Source organism: Rana temporaria, chromosome 12 (genome assembly GCF_905171775.1).
Source record: "Rana temporaria chromosome 12, aRanTem1.1, whole genome shotgun sequence".
In the NCBI taxonomy this organism is placed as follows: domain Eukaryota; kingdom Metazoa; phylum Chordata; class Amphibia; order Anura; family Ranidae; genus Rana; species Rana temporaria.
Window position 1 is genome coordinate 29,832,719 of NC_053500.1, and position 16,695 is coordinate 29,849,413.

At 44.0% G+C, this 16,695-nt stretch overlaps 1 protein-coding gene across 5 annotated transcripts in view; it reads left to right on the forward strand.

The window, feature by feature from the left end:
• Positions 1-16,695, forward strand: part of TANC2 (tetratricopeptide repeat, ankyrin repeat and coiled-coil containing 2) — a 419,029-nt gene that overhangs the window by 349,448 nt on the left and 52,886 nt on the right. For all 5 annotated transcript variants that reach the window (XM_040330204.1, XM_040330205.1, XM_040330206.1 and 2 more), the window contains 2 exons: positions 2,939-3,090; positions 7,071-7,239. In XM_040330204.1, coding sequence (XP_040186138.1) covers positions 2,939-3,090; positions 7,071-7,239 — 321 coding nt within the window. The remainder of the gene's footprint in view (positions 1-2,938; positions 3,091-7,070; positions 7,240-16,695) is intronic.

The following is a 16,695-nucleotide window of genomic DNA, read 5'->3' on the forward strand; positions in this document are numbered from 1 at the left end:
AGCATAAAATATGCAGAGTTTCTATGGCAACCAACCAGCGGTGGGCCCAAAAGCATTCTGGGTGATGGCCTGCATGCGGTAGCTAATGCTAGACTGACAACACCCAGCAGTGGATTTCTTTAAAACAGGTGGATAATGATATGCAGAAAAACCTTTACCATCATCAAAAGAAATAAAAGCTCTGACTGTTTTCTCAGCCGTTCTGCTCTTGCCGTGCCTATGTGGATTGAAGGGAACTCTGGCGAAGGTTCTGAAGCCATGCGAGCCAGCTTTGTGACACTTATAGGGGAGTCAAGCAATGGGCTTGTGAGCATATACATCTATTTCACAAAGGGAAAAAAGACTATGATGGCCGTTCCAGACCTTCAGGTGTTACATTTGGATCCTTCACACACTCAACCTGCAACTGCTGCAGAATTGAGTCATCTAGCATAGCGTGACATCCAGCTCCGCACAAGTGCCAGACCGGGTGCATCTGCTGTGCAGTCCCACAGCCACTGCAGTCCACTGACTGTTTTATATGTGTAAAGCACTGTCCTGTCTATTGATCTGTTCCTAGTCCCTGAAATGGAGTTTCTCATGAGATCATCAGCATTTTAATAGTCAACCTGTCCCATCTGCCATGTAGCCACTGCTGACATAAGCTTTGGAGAGCCTTTTAAAGGCCCAACAGCATGAAATATTTGAAAATACATTTTATAAATACAAAATGAGACATTATGCATTGTATGGGCTGAGGACTTGCCCTTTGTTGATAATAAACGGAGGGATAAAAATTCAGCAGCTGACAATGTACCGTATTTATTTCCAGCGTGTTGATATCATATTTTAGACCCATTGTTTCATAAGACTTTGAAAATTGGTTTTCCTTCGTATCCACTTATCACATGAGCCTGAATCCTTTGTTACTATTTATTTTCCATTCTTCTCTTCCATTTTACATATGGCTTAGCCTCCGTGTTATTGTCTGCTAAATGTACGTACAGCAGTCCTTACCCTTACCAGAAGCCTAATACAGTAAAACCTTGGATTGCGAGCATAATTCGTTCTGGAAACATGCTTATAATCCAAAGCACTTGTATAGCAAAGCGAATTTCCCCACAAGAAATAATGGAAACTCAGATGATTCGTTCCGCCACCATTTATTCATAGGTTTTTAAGTTTATAGTCCATATTAAAAGATTAAAGCAGGGGTCTTCAAACTACGGCCCTCCAGGTGTTCAGGAACTACAATTCCCATCATGCCTAGTCATGTCTGTGAATGTCAGAGTTTTGCAATGCCTCATGGGATTTGTAGTTCTGCAACAGCTGGAGGGCCGTAGTTTGAGGATCCCTGGATTAAAGCAATGTTATAGGTTGTGTAACCATATAATGTCCATCACCAAACGGCAGCTTCCACAAGGGTATTGGAAGCAAAATCCAGCAGGAGCTACAGAGTATAAAAGAAAGAGAGGAGCCTCCAAGTGTAGCAATATGTTACTAAATGTTATACCTTCATTAAATGTAACCATATTGTTACACTAAGACCCGGTTCACACTGGGGCGACACGACAGGCGGCTTAGCTGCCTGACGAGTCGCGTCCCATTGAATGCAATGGAACCATTCTAATAGGAGCGACGCAAGTCGCTCCGACTAAGAAAAAGGTTCCTGTACGACTTCGGGGGCGGCTTGGGGCGACCTGCATTGACTTCTATACAGAAGTCGTTTTGCAAATCGCCTCTGAAGTCGTCCTCAGGACGACTTGCAGAGTCGCCCCCGAAGTCATGCCGCTGCAGTGTGAACCGACTCTTAGAGGTGCCTCTCTTCTCCTTTATACTCGGTTGTGACATGATGCTACTCTTATATCAAGACATCGCTTGTATATCATTATCAAGTCAAAATTTATTTAAAAATGTTGCTGGTCTTGCAAAACGCTCTCAAACCGAGTTACTCTCAAACCAAGGTTTTACCGTAGTAGCTTCCCATGAACTTTGCCCTTGGCCAATAGCTTACACTTTTCTTTCCTTCACACCCCTGCCACTGGGTTCAGTGCCAGATGCTGGAAGAAATGGCCAGTACTTCTAGATATATCTTCTTCATTAACTTCCAGATGTAGTCCAGCCAGCACAGCCACATGTGAGGTCCATACATCTGTGTAAGCTACAATTTTGGTGACTTATAGCTTTATACAGGATTTTGCTAAATAGACTGGTGAGAGAATAAAGCCGGCCATAGATGGGGCAATTTTCATTCCATGGCAGAATCTCTAGCTATTGTGTTCTACCGAAAATGGGGGGGGGGGGTTGCGGGGAGCCATCTTGGCTGGGAGAACACACAGTGATTACTGCTAGCGGTTATGCCCTCTGGCAATAATCGCATGAAAAATCTGCCATGCTGGTTGAACCCAAGTTGATCGATCAGCCTACCCATACATAGCTCGAATCTCAGCCAATCCCTGCTGAACCGGCTGAGATTCGAACCATCTATGGCTGGCTCAAGGGGTAAGGAGATCTGTATTCAACTGCACCTGTTGTTTTGTCCTTCATGGGAGTTTAATTGTCTGAGAAAAATGGATTACCATGGGGAACGCCACAAATTCATGCATATTGTGCAATACTTATCACTTACCTCTGAGCTGTTGGGTGTGGCTGTGCATGCCCGTCTGATTTTCATTATTACGCTTACTGTTACCCTACAAACTTTCATAATTTAAACTTTTTGCTTTAGAGCTTTTGCTTTAATAATGGTAAAGGGTTTTCTCAAGATTACATGACAGTGAGGATACCTTGCTGCTGTCCCCCCTCCCTCTGGTGTCACCATAAACATCAAAAAAGCCAAGCATGCATGGTTATGGTATGATCTTTCCAAGAAAGAACTGTTGTCTGAAGGATTGTGCTAGCAATTTCCAAGGGTAACTAAGGAGTGCTAATGATTTTGTCCATGTTTTTGTTTCACTAGGTGAAGAGGAGTCTGTATTGGGCCCTCCTCCATCTGTTGATGAGGCTGCCAACACCCTCATGACCCGACTGGGCTTCCTCCTGGGAGATAAAGTCTCTGAGGTCCAAGCTGCCAGTGCGCAGTACAGCATGGAGGGGCAGGAAGAGAATCAGGTGAGGGGTAATGCTGGCAGAAACGTCTCTGACCAAACCAACATACCCATTACAGAATTCCGTTCATTTTTTCCCTTTGTCTAAGAAAACACAAAAACAAACATAACCTCTAGTAATAAATGATAAAAGGGTTGCTTGCTAATACAATACTTCCACAAATGGAAGCGATGTATAGACTTTTTTTTTTTTTTTTTTAAGTATACATGTGTCAAGAACCATGGGAAAATCTAATTCTAGAATGTGTTATCCAAAATTTGATCAGAACTCGGTTTCCTAAATGTAAGGTGAAGATTCACTAGTCAAAAAGAAGGCATCGGGAGTGGGAGGGAGCAGCACAAAAGCTTGGTCTACAGTTTGTATAAAGAATTTGGGTCCTCCAGAGATAAAGTCGATGAAAATGCCACTTTTTTAAGTTTTGAGAAGTTAAATCTCCTGCCAAGTTGTTTTTTTTTTTTTGGCTCCCTGTGTCCCACTGAGGAGACTCTCCTTCACTTATTGTCTTTGGGATGGAACGTATATTCGGAGAAAACCTCTCCTAATCGAGTGGAATTCCCATCTTAAACACAGTCACAGGAACAGGTGTCCAAACTGGTGGATTTTCTCTCCTTCTTTCTCTGATGACAACTCTAATGCCACGTACACACAACCGTTATTCATGTCATGGGGAAAAAAAAACAAAGTTTTTCTCGACGTGATTCCTCTCAAGCCTGCCTTGCATACACACGTTTGTGAAAAAAAATGCTCGAGCAAAGCGCGGTGACGTACAACACGTACGACAACATGTATGACAGCACTATAAAGGGGAAGTTCCATCAGAATGGCGTCCCCCTTTGGGCTGCTTTTGCTGATTTCATGTTACCGCGTGTTAGTAAAAGTTTGGTGAGAGGCGATTTGCGCTTTTCAGTCTTTGTGGTTTTCAGTCTGTTACAGCGTGACGAAAGCGCTATCTCCAAACACTAGTTTTACCAGAACAAACTCTCCCATCTCATAATTTGCTTCTGAGCATGCACGTTTTTCCCCCTCGTTAAAGCGTACACACGACCGTTTTTCACAACGTGAAAAATTACGATAAAAAATAGAGCAGGTTCTACATTTTTAATGGGCATTTTTATCGTTGAGTGGTTACCAGTACATATGGAGGGGCAACTCTGCACAATAAATACACAGACAATAATACAAATCTGTCAGGTTGTCTAGTATACTTTAAGGTGCACTTGGAGATATGGGAGAGGATTTGGCACAGTTGAAATTAGTTTAACATTTTAGTAGGTTCAATGAAGTTAAGATGAAGTTTGTGTGTTCAATTAGGGTTATGTTTGGCTGCAATAATAAGTTGAAATGGAAGGTTACAAGTAGGGTATTCTGACCTTAGCAGGCCTAATGCCGCATACACACGATCGGTCAAACAGATGAGAACGGTCTGATGGACCGTTTTCATCAGACCAAACCGATCGTGTGTAGGCCCCATCGGTTATTTATCCATCGGTTAAAATGGATACCTAACCGATAGAGAAAAACGATCGTCTGTGGGCACGTCCATCGGTTAAAAATCCACGCATGCTCAAAATCAAGTCGACGCATGCTTGGAAGCATTAAACTTATTTTTTTTCAGCACGTCGTTGTGTTTTACGTCACCGCGTTCTGACACGATCGTTTTTTTAGCTGATGATGTGTAGGCACGACTGACCATCAGTCAGCTTCATCGGTTAACCGATGGAAAAATCCATCAGACCGTTTTCATCGGATGGACCGATTGTGTGTACGCGGCATAAGGGCCCTCATCATACACAGCAGGTTTCACAAATGTTTGCAAACTTGTCAGTCGCATATTCTGGATAGCGGGCAAAAAGGTCACCGATACACCTAAAGCCTTTTGCATTGAGAAGCCTTTGCCTAGATTAGAAGCAGCCTGATTTTCACTAGATTGGTGCCTGATTATTTGAATAACTAACTCGGTAACCTTAATCATCCATATCTCTGGATCTGCTGATTATTGACATGCATCTTGATTGAAGGTAACGTTTGCTTGGTGCAGAGTTTGACTTGCTCTGGGTTTTGACAGGTTTACGTTAAGTCTGTAGATCTAATTTATGAAAATATACAGAGAGTTGTGTGCCCCTCAGTCAGTGTTATTCTGCCTTATTCTTCATAATGATCTTTGATTCTTAAGTAAACCTGTCACTTTTACAAAATGCCAGATACTCTCCTCTACCCTGTGCTAGATCATCATATATTGCCTATACTTAAAGGGGTTGTAAAGGTAAATGTGTTTTCACCTTAATGCATCCTATGCATTAAGGTGAAAAAACATCCGACAGCACGCCCCCCCCCCTCCCTGAGCCCCTGTTTTACTTAGCTCGCCCCTCGTAAGTCCCGCGCGCGTCCCCGTCATCCTGTTCCCAGCCTGGCCGTTGATTGGCTAGGTTGGACGGATTGATGGCAGCGCAGCCATTGGCTGGCGATGCTGTCAATCACATCCAATGACGCGGGGGGGGCGGGGCCGAGTGATACAGTCGTCGGCTATGGCCGCCGCTGTATCACGGGATGCTGGAGTATTAGTCGAAAAATATATGAGCAGTTCAAGTGTACATCATCAACAGATCATAAACCATAACGTAAAAGTTGTATAGGTATACAGAGCCTTTATATAGGACTCGGAAGGAAAGGTGTCAATTAGAGCAGGCAAAAGGGAGGTAACAGCCTATACAGAGCAGGAGTAGCTATAGCAAAACCTGGGAATATGAGGGGGCCTTCTCAAGAGAGGGATTTCCAGCTATAGAAACAGAACTGCTTATTGGGGTATCTGCTAATACTACTGGGGGGACTGTAAACCGAGTCGATCTAAGCCAGTGTCTCCCAACAGGTATTAAGTGGTCCCGGAATGTTCCAAGGGAGTATAGAGAAGGTGTATTCACATGTGAAAAGCGGGAAGCCATAGGGCTAAAGCCTCTTTTTACCGCCGGGAAACCAGAGGGGAAAACCGAGAACCTGCTCAGTAACTTTTTCCCCCTACACATGACCGGGTTTCTTGAAAGGAAAACTGCCATGAGAGCTTTAGTCGGGAATCCCGGCCGGGTCTATGCTTCATCGCAGTGTTTCCCATAGGAAAACTGTCCGGTTAAAAACCGCTGGGAATCCCGGCAGGAAAAAAGAGAGCTGGTTCTCTTTTTTTTCACTGCAGTTTTCCTGTCGGGAAAACTGCGATGGAGCATACACACAGATGGTTTTCTCGGCCAAAAGCTCTCATGGCAGTTTTCCCGACGGAAAAAACGGTCGTGTGTACGAGGTTTTAGAGTGAGCTTGTCAGTCTGGAAAGCAGAGGAAAAAGAACGTGAGAAACAAGGAGACTGGTGCATCAGGAAAAGAGAAGTGGGTAAGGGGAAGCCTCTAGAGAGGGCATACCTAAACCCTTTCAATTTGTATGCAGTCAGGCAGACCCTTGCACTACATAGTTGAAGGTAAATCTAAATTGAGTAAGAAAATTGTATAATGTATGGCAAGGTTTACCATTACCACCTCTCTTCTCCGATGCTCTCCGCTATCCTCTGCAGTGTAAGTGACAGTTGTCATCAGTGCTGCATGGAGGGAGGGCAGATTTGGCATTTCTTAATATGACACTTTTGCTCTAGGGTGGTGTTGAATCCTAACTGGTAAATATATTTCCCTATCAAATTACTAGTTCAGACATCAATTAGTTTAGTCAGTGGTAACTAGCAATACAATTACACTTAAACTTCTTATGTTTTTATATATATATAAATGTATTGTGTGTGTGTGTGAATATTTCATTATCACTTGATTTGACAAATTTCATGCTGTAATTACATGTGTTATTAAACTGAGCATTCCTTTATATTTACCTTAGCCCATGCACGCTTGCTCATAACACTTTTTGATCAGCAGTCCTACGACTTGATTAGTGTGACTGAAGAGTTTATTTTCTCTAACCTTGCTATGCTATTCTCCTCATTCCCACTCAGGGCTCTGCGGCGACTCAGAGGATCAGCCCCTGTTCCACCTTGACCAGCAGTACCGCTTCTCCTCCTGCCAACAGCCCATGCTCGACCCTTCCTCCACCCAATACTACTGGGGCGACCAAGGACTGCAGCCCCACATCCACCCTGGAGAGTAGGGACAGCGGCATTATTGGTAAGGGTACAAATTTAAACGTTTCCACATATGATGAGCGAAGATTGTAGGAAAGTATTTCCAGGGTCACAAGGAAAGATCTGCTGATCAATAGGTCTGATGTCTCTGAGGTCACAAAGAGGCAGAAATGTACTAAACAGTAGGTATGATGGAGAGTCTCTCTGTCTGCTTTCATGACCACTATAGGAATGTTAATATGACCCGTTTGGTTGTTGATGTCATTTATAATGTTTGTGTCCCCTTAGGTCAATTTTGCCTTTTCCTTTTCTGAATACTTGTCAGTTCTAAAGGAGGAGGAGGATATGAAAAGGACATTACCAGATACAGGGGATTTATTGTGGTGACGAGCATTAGGTGGCTATCATCTGGGTTAGTTGATCTCCCATCTGTGGGCACCTGTAGACTAAGGCCTAGATTCACGTACGGCCGCTCTACGTTGTGCGGGTGTAGCGTAGCGTAAATACGATACGCTACACCCGCCGCAACTTAGAGAGGTAAGTGCTGTATTCACAAAGCACTTGCGTCCTAAGTTACGGTGGCGTAGCGTAAATGGGCCGGCGTAAGCGCGCGTAATTCAAAGTAGGCTGGTAGGGGGCGTGTTGTATTTAAATGAGGCTTGACCCCATGTAGATGCATGGCCGAAACAGGGCATGCGCGCGCATGCTCAGTATCACGTCGTATTTACGCCCAAAGATACGCCGGCTCAATGCCTGTGACGTGAACTTAACTTGCGCACAGCCCTATTCGCGTACGACTTACGCAAACGACGTAAAAAGATACGCTTGTTCCGCCGTCCATACTTTGCATGGGCTGCGCCACCTAGAGACCTGCTTTATCTTTACGCCGGCGTATGTCTTGCGTAAACGGCGTAACTAATTGCGAAAGGCGTACGTTCGTGAATCGGCGTATCTTGCTCATTTACATATTAGACGCGGAAATCAAGGAATCGCCACCTAGCGGCCAGCGTAATTAATGCACCCCAAGATACGACGGCGTAGGAGACTTACGCCGCTTGTATCCTTGCCAAATCTATGCGTAACTGATTCTATGAATCGGGCGCATAGATACGAGGGCGGCCATTCGGACTTACGACGGCGTATCTCCAGATACGCCGTCGTAAGTCTTTGTGAATCTGGGCCTAAATGTTGCCATACACTATTAGATTTTTTTCGTTCAGCCTGCTATACAGTACATATACACGCTATATGGATGGACAAATCTCTTGCTGCAGATACCAGTCTGCTATCAAAGTACCGGAACAGTGGCTGCATCTGATTGGATGCAGGCGCTGTGTGGCCGATAATTTGCAAATTTCATTTATCAAACTATTATAAGTTCACAGTCAGGAACTGGCCAACATTCAGTATATGGCCAGCTATGAGAAAGATCTGCATCGAATGCATCGCACATATGTGAACCAGCCTCATTAAGATCAATGTATTTTATAAAGTTATCCGAATTGGATGCCGTTTAAGCCGCACTTAATTTGCATAGGTGTGAACCCGGCCTTATAGTTTGTCTGGGCAAAATTGGAAGAAAAACCTATTTAGACTGATGTGAATGTACGGCATGTAAAATGCTATAAATTGTCGGCATTAAATACCTGTAGTAATAATAATACATCTGTGCAGTACATGCACAATTCCCCATGTTTACAAACATTGCAAGTACAGAACTATGCTGGATGATTTAAAATGTGTTCCCGACTTCCTGAAGAGAGCTGCCTCTCCTGCACTAAAATTGCAAGCAGTGTTGTCAGCCCTGCTGGACTACTGAACTCCTCCCCCTTTTCTTGCCTCTATGATAAAATGATGAGGTGTTCTGCAGTGCAGCAGAGCATTGAGTTGTCATCTCACTACAGGAAGTTCTGGGCTCCCTGGATTTCTGGCAGGATCAAAACATGGGGCAAAGTGTGTGTGTGCTGCAAAGATTTACTGAATTTGTTTTTTTGGTTTTTTTTTGCCCAGTTTAGGATGGAGATGTCTGCATGTCCCTCCATGATTTCATAGCATAAACCGGCTCAAGTGACTTGAGCATTTCTGATTTTTAACTGGGCTCTCATTTACACTTGTGTTTGGGGGAGCGGTATAAATGTGTGGCTGAGACATGTTTTTATTACCCCCCAATCACTCCCTGTTATGTTGCAAAGAAGTGAATACATATGCCATGGGCACCACGGCACATCAAAAATGATCCCTGCTGTCACATTCAGTGGGCTTGTACTGCCTGCTGAACATAACCCAGGGGTGACCCGTGCAATGTGGCATACTAGTGCGGGCTTCACGGGGTAAAAGTAGGCAGTGGAAAGGTGATACAAGGCCTCCTCACCACCTGTCTAATGTCTCTGAATATGGATTGCTCTTCAAAAAGCAATCTACTTTCAGATAGCCTAACTAGCCCTATAGCTTGCTTGAAATACAGGGTAATGAGTAAGTCATAAGTAAGAAAAATGACATGTCGCATTAAAGTTGAGAAGCGGGGGTGGGGTCTGCCTAAAATGACATGAAGGCGGGGGGAGGGGGTGTTCTGCTGTCGGAAATTACATCAAAGTGAGAAGCGGGGGGTGCTGACTTCTTACCTCTTCTCCCATGCAGCCATCGAGTTGAGGGTCTGAAAATGACTTGTCACCAGGTGGGGCCTCTAGTAGTTTGGGGGGCCCTCCGCAGCTTTGCGGGGCCCTAAGCGGCTTGCATAGTGAGCCTATAGGGCAGATTGGCCCTGCAGAAGTAAAATTTTTATCATTTAAACAATATTTGTTTATTAGTTTTATCTCTGTGTGATGGTCACCTCTGCAATTAAACTAGTTGATTCCGCCAGCAGTGGTTACGGAGAGGTTGTCGCTGTGGAAGCATTTAGTACCGATAAGTGGGGGTGGGGAGGTTGGTTGCGCTGCTGCCGCCGAACGGGTAGTACTTTTTCTGATAAGTGTTGGGTAGTACTTTTGACTGCCTCCCCCCCTTACCCCCCCCCATGTTCCCCCCCCCCCCCCTCATACCGCGCAGCAGGAGATTCAGTTTGCTGTTCCTGGCCAGATTGAAAGGAAGCGAGCACTGAGTGTGTGCACTTCCTGTCAGTCCGGCCGGGAACAGAAAACTGAATCTCCTGTACCGCATGGTTACGGTACCTGGCCGGACTGCAGGAGGAATTAGGAGGAGGAGCTTGGCCACGCTACAGGCTGCAGCCCTGCTGGGGCCCCAGGCCAGCACGGGGCCCCAAGCAGTTGCTTGTTTTGCCTGTCTTGTTCCGACGGGCCTGACTATAGCCCTCTTATGAAATGCTGATCCTGTTTATACAGTGCTTCACCAGTTTGCAAGCCTCATATACTCCTTATTATTCATAAGGCCTCCTGCTGACCTCAATCCTGCGCTATCGTATCTTCTCGGCACATTAACAGTCTCCCAGCATACACCCGATCTCTCTCAGCGCTGAATAGTCCCACCAAGGCTTGACTAAAAACTACCCAGTCTGACTCCTGCAAAGCAGAAATCAATCTCTTTCCTCCGAGAGAGAAATTTTTACTGTTTGATTGATTCTTCTCAGCCACAGGGATGGGCTCCTCACATTAACCCCCTCCTGCTTCTTCCGTCAGGATGACGGTGATCCTACCCCTGCCTGCCCCAGAAAACCAGGCAAATCTTTATTTGCTTCAGGGATGGTGTCATCCATACTCCCTTGTTATCCTAGAGGCACACTACAGGTAATGACTCTTTCTGCCTCCGGCACACACCCCAGGCGTTTTTACCAATTTCTAAATCAATCTTAATGAAGGTGTGCCAAGTATCCATTTGCTGTAGGTGTGGAATTTTCTACAACAATTTAGATTCTAATCTACAACATGCAAGGGAAAGCCTACAGAACTACACAGTATATTCTGTGATTATTATTAAATAACATTGCTGATATGAAAATGCAGTGCGGTTACTTTCTCCAACATTTCCATTGTACTTAGTACTTCTAAGGCATTGAAAATGTGCTTACAATCCTTTTAGCATAAAGACTTCACAGTCATTATGTGTAGGTGGGTCAATCAATTGCCAATAGACTAGAAAAGCCACATTCTATCATCCTTCCATGGCAGATTCAGAGAGTTCTAAAGAACCACAGCACTTAAGGGAAGAAAAAATGTAAGATAAACAAAGCAAAATCTAAGATAATGAGCCCACAAGATCTATAGAAGAGAATGGGATTAATGAAAAGAGCAGGTATAAAAGCTCAGGAAAATCAGGTTAAAGCGGAGGTTCACCCAAATAACATTTATATAAGACCAAATTCTTTATACTACCAGCATGTACAGTCGGCCCATTTTTTTTTTTTTTTTTTTTACCTTATAATCTATATTTGCAATCCGGCTTCCGGGTACTTCTCCCGCGGGAGTAGGCGTTTCCAAGCTGAGCCGCAATGTAATCTGGTCCTTCGCCCAGATGATTGATGTCTATCAGAATATGTTCCCCCCGACGGATAAGGCCCCGCCCCCCGTATTGCGCCACAGAGTTTAATAAACAGCAGCTGGTGCCAGCGCTACAGATGACAGGTGGATGTCTCCTTCCCTGTCATTTTTTTTGGAGAGACAACTTCCCAGGATGTGTTCAGCCTTATCCACAGTAGATGTTGTCCCCTTCAGAGCTCTTGAAGTTAACCCCTTCCATGACCCAGATACTCAGCTGCTGCAGATGTTCAACTATTCTAACCGTGGGCAGATCCTCATAAAATGCTACCTTTCATCCTACATGCCATCCGTATTTTTGTCCTAGAGACATGACATCATTTTAAAATGAATACACCAAATGTGAAGGTGTTGCTTCTAGCAGATGATTAGAATCCAATTTTGTTTTTCTAGCTCAGATCAGAAATTGTAGCTTCATGTTTGATTGCTTTGGGCAACAGGCAACGGTTCCAGTTATCTGTTGTTCACTTTTTGTAAGGCAGGGCCACCATTTTTTTTTTATTCACTACCATGTATTGTTATAAAATGTAAATTCCATTTATTGTAATTTTTGGCCCCCGTAAAAATATTTATTTTTATGTGACTTTCACGTTTTTACTTGCTTCCCGTTTTTATGTGTGTACATTCCTCCTCTAGTTTGGGATTGAAAAGGAACACGCATACTCACCTAGGTGGATGCAGCATATATCCCCCACCACCTCTACACTTAAATTACTGAGTGATCAAAGACTGCTGATCGCTCAGTTCTCTGTCTTCAGTGAGCAGAGAGCCAGTGACTGTCAGTCGTCGGCTCTCTGCTCTGCCCTTCCAGCGCTCACTGAAGTGCTAGGTGGGAGTAGCTAGCTCATGCTGAGAGGCTGAGCCAGCTGCCGGTCCAGGCATGTGGATCCCGACATTAAAGTCAGGATCTCTCTAGAGAGTCTGGACCAGCTGAGTGACATCAGCTGGCAGCGGGCTTTAACCCTTCTTCTCTTTTAAAGAATGTTGTCAGCATCAACAAAACAGTTGCTGGGCTCACAGGGTAAGCCACTGGGCAGATTTATAGATTAGTGTTGAAACTCACAGTAACCATAAGGCAGGAAGTGAAAACTGTATATGCAATGTGTAAAGTGGGATGTACCTACAGTATTTCCTTAAAAACTGTACATAAAACTTATTAACATTATTCTGAGAACATTCACTTGTCTTTCTAAACCGCAAATTAAATTACAATTTATAAAGAATTCCAGTATGGTAATAAAAGTGAACTTTCTACCCCGTTTTATGCTCTAGTTGTTGGGTTGCAGCAGTATGTGCACTGCTGGTTGCATAGCCTTTTCCTGCAGCAGACACTTCTCCAAGTAGGTAGACGTTGCAATAACTATATATGTATATTGACCAGATCCTGCAGAATGGGCTATTGTCCGACACCGGCTTCCTTAGGACCACATAGGGACCCCAAAATCCCAAGGTCACTTTTTCATGTAAACAGAGGTCAGCTTCTACAGTCTCTTGATCTAGCAAACCTCTTGCATGTTACTGTAGATCATAATGGATAGACAGCCCCTCTATTAAATAAAAAAAAAAGCTGTGGGAGTGGGCGAGAACCAGCAGCCACAAGAGCTGGTCCCTATTTTGGTGATGGCATAGCATGGGTTTCTGAGGTTCATGAGTGCTCTACAAGGAAATCCGAACCAGGGTGTAAGTATCTGAAGGTAAACAGAAAAAAGGAGGAGAGAAAAGTGCCAAGTGTAGCATTTATTAAAACATATTGATAAAATGAAAAACAACAAATATGCACTCATTTTTAAAAGACATTAAAAAGCGTTTCAATCGGACTCCAGCAGGTGGCAACCTTTCCCGGTGGTCAATGGTGAGCAAGCACCTCCACATGGATGTGATGGAAGGTACTTGCAGTCAGGAAGATGGCCAGGGGAATATCAGGAAGAGCCAACATGAGCAGTAGACTGAGTGTGTGTTTTACATGGATAAGAACACCTCAAAATACATAACCACGCCCATCTTTATCACACATGACATCATTTGTGGGCCTCCCGCACTTTCCTGCTGTCCACAGTGGTTCTTATCCATGTGATATACACACTCGGTCTGCTGCTCCTGTTGGTGCTTCCTGGTGCTCCCCTGGTCAACTTCCTGGTTCCAAGCACCTGAAAGGTTGCCACCTGCTGGAGACCTATTAATACGCTTTTTAATGTCTTTTAAACGTGAGTGCACATTTATTGTTTTTAATTTTACCAATATGCTTTAATAAATGCTTCACTTAGGTTGTGGCACTTCTCTCGCCTTAAATTTTCTGTTTACACATGGTTTGCTGGTTTGAGCCTCCCCAGATCCTGCTCGGAAGAGACCACAGACACCGCCACAATGTGAACTTGAAGCCACGGTGACTTTTAAGGACTAAAAAGACTCCCTTCTTTTCCCTGTTAATTGAATAAAAGGAGTCTTTTTTTTTTTTTTTTATCACCCCTTGCCCCCTTTTTTTTTTGTCAGTAACACCAGTGCCCCCTTTTTTGTGCCTTTAATACATTTTTATGTTTATATTTTGCGTGTAGCCAGCTTTAGGGTCATATTAAGTGACATGGTAACTGAAAGTTATACGTGTCAGTTGTGGTGTTGGTGAAGGATGTGGGTGATTGAAATCAAGATGCCAGTATTTTATAGGTGGTCTTGGCAGAGCTGGAACAAGAGGTGGGCAGCTCTGGTGCAATGGTTTATTGCAGGGATGGGGCGCTCTGTGGCAGTTGCTTCTGTTACAAGGCTGACAGGAGTAGTGACGACACTATCACTGATAACCCTAAGAGAGGGGGGGGCACAGGTTGCCATCTTTGCCCTGGGTGCTGGATGACCTTGTCCTGACACTAGGTGTTGGGCTAGTTTAGGAATCCAGTATGAAGGATGCTAGACATTCCTGTGACTTTTTCAGACATTTAGTGTAGTAGCGGCCAGTGCACAGAAACCTTACCAAGAGAAGGAGGATTACAGGAAAATTAATAATCTACATTTCTTCAAAAGAATAAATACAAGAATAGGAATAAACACCTCCTCTGTAAACATGGCACAAATTGTTTAGCTACCAGTGCTAACAATGAAAGGAGAAGATACTGCTAAATTAATGTGATAACATTAAGACTACATATGACGTACGTAGAATAGTGGAAACATTGATTGTGAAGCACATTAAATATAATTATGTAGCCCACATCCAATTAAGATAATAAATCATTATTTATATTATAATCAAGTGCACTTGTGTGATCCCCAGTAGTTGTCTTTGTCATACAGTACAAGGACAGAATCATAGACAATAATCTTTGCTGTACTTGGTGGTTGTAAAGGCTGAAGTTTTTTTTCCCCCCTAATGCATTCTCTGCATTAAGGTAAAAAAAAACATGTTTTTTTTCCTCTCCCCCCGCCTCACAAATACTTACCGGAGCCTGGTCTCAATCCAACGATGTGCTCAAGAGCAGTGATGCTGTTCTCTTTTTTTCCTCCCCATTGGACCCAGTGAGAGCATTGGGAGCTATTGCCTCCTGCTGCTGTCAATCAAATCCCATGAGGAAGGAGCAGGGGACAAGGCCAAGCTACACAGTTTGTCAATAGACACACACAGCATGGTTTGGGGTCGAGCTTGCGCATGTGCCACCATCAGAAGAGGAGTAGTGGAGGAGCTCAAAGGACCCCAGAAGAGGAGGATCAGAGCTGCTCTGTGCAAAGCCATTGCACAGAGCAGGTAGGTATGAAATGTTGTTTTTTTTAAAATAACTTTACAATAACTTTAAGGCCTCTTTCACACGGAGCGGACCGTTTTTGTGTCCGCTCCGTGTGTGTCCGGCGGCTCAGCTGGGATCATCCGTAATCCCCGCTGAGCTGTCGGCGGATAGGGCGGTCCCTGCACACTGTACAGAGACCGCCCTGTCTCTTCTCCGCTCTCCCCTATGGGGAATCGGATGAAGACGGACCGTCTGTCCGTCTTCATCCGATCCGTTCCGCCGGACGGAAGAAAATTAGGGTTTTCTTCCTTTTCGAAAAAACAGATCCTGACGGACGCGGATGGTTGCGGACGTTAGCGGATGCTCCATCCGCTAACGGACGTCATCCCATAGGGATATAGGCTTTGTAAAAAGCGGACGAACGGTCCGCTAATGTGAAAGGGGCCTAATGCATAAGTATTATACTTGTTTGCTAACACCGAACAACACTGCCCTGTAGTCAGAATAGTATTATTTTCAGTGGTTTCTGATGTAGCGCTCACAGATGCAAGATAAACATACCAGAGGGGTCACCGCAAAGATATTTATACCCCAATTTGTTAATGGCAACCTGTACAAGGAGTTAATACAATTTTAAAGATAAAATAATTTTTATTTGAGTTCTTTAGTGAAATGTTGAAGGTATTGTTTTGTCTGAGGTCAGACTTTTTTTCTAGCCAAGAAACATTTTATCCAGACTGGAATTATACCAGGGCTTGCAACGTTGTTGACTCTTTGTGCTGTAAGTCAATCATAACCTGAGCTACAACCAGGTTACCTAATGACCTCCCCAAGCCATTCATTACTCAAGGAGCGTTCTGGTGTGTGCTGTTCTGGATTGGGCAGCCCTATTCTTCTCTGAAGGTTTTGTTTTTTTGTAAGCACAATCAGGACTTCCCAATGAGCACAATAAATTTGCTTAAAGTAGAACTAAAGGCACAACTTTTTTTTCTTCTGGATAGAGTAAGGGAGGGTTATAACCCATGTAGGGTTTATTTTACCATCTGTGTCCCTTTGGGGAGATTTACCTTCACTTCCTGTCCCATTGCCAAACAGGAAGTGAAAGAAAATCCATCTAAAGTGAGGGAATCCCTGTTTTTTTTCCCCACCATGGTTGTCAAATCTTGTGTCCCCGTTTGGAAGATTTAAAACCCAAAATTTGGGATTTTCTTTTACGTTCACAAAAGCACAAAAAGTTCACAAATACATTAGTAGCCCTCACAGGGGGGTTCCACAATTACTGTATCTTGCATACTTAAAGCG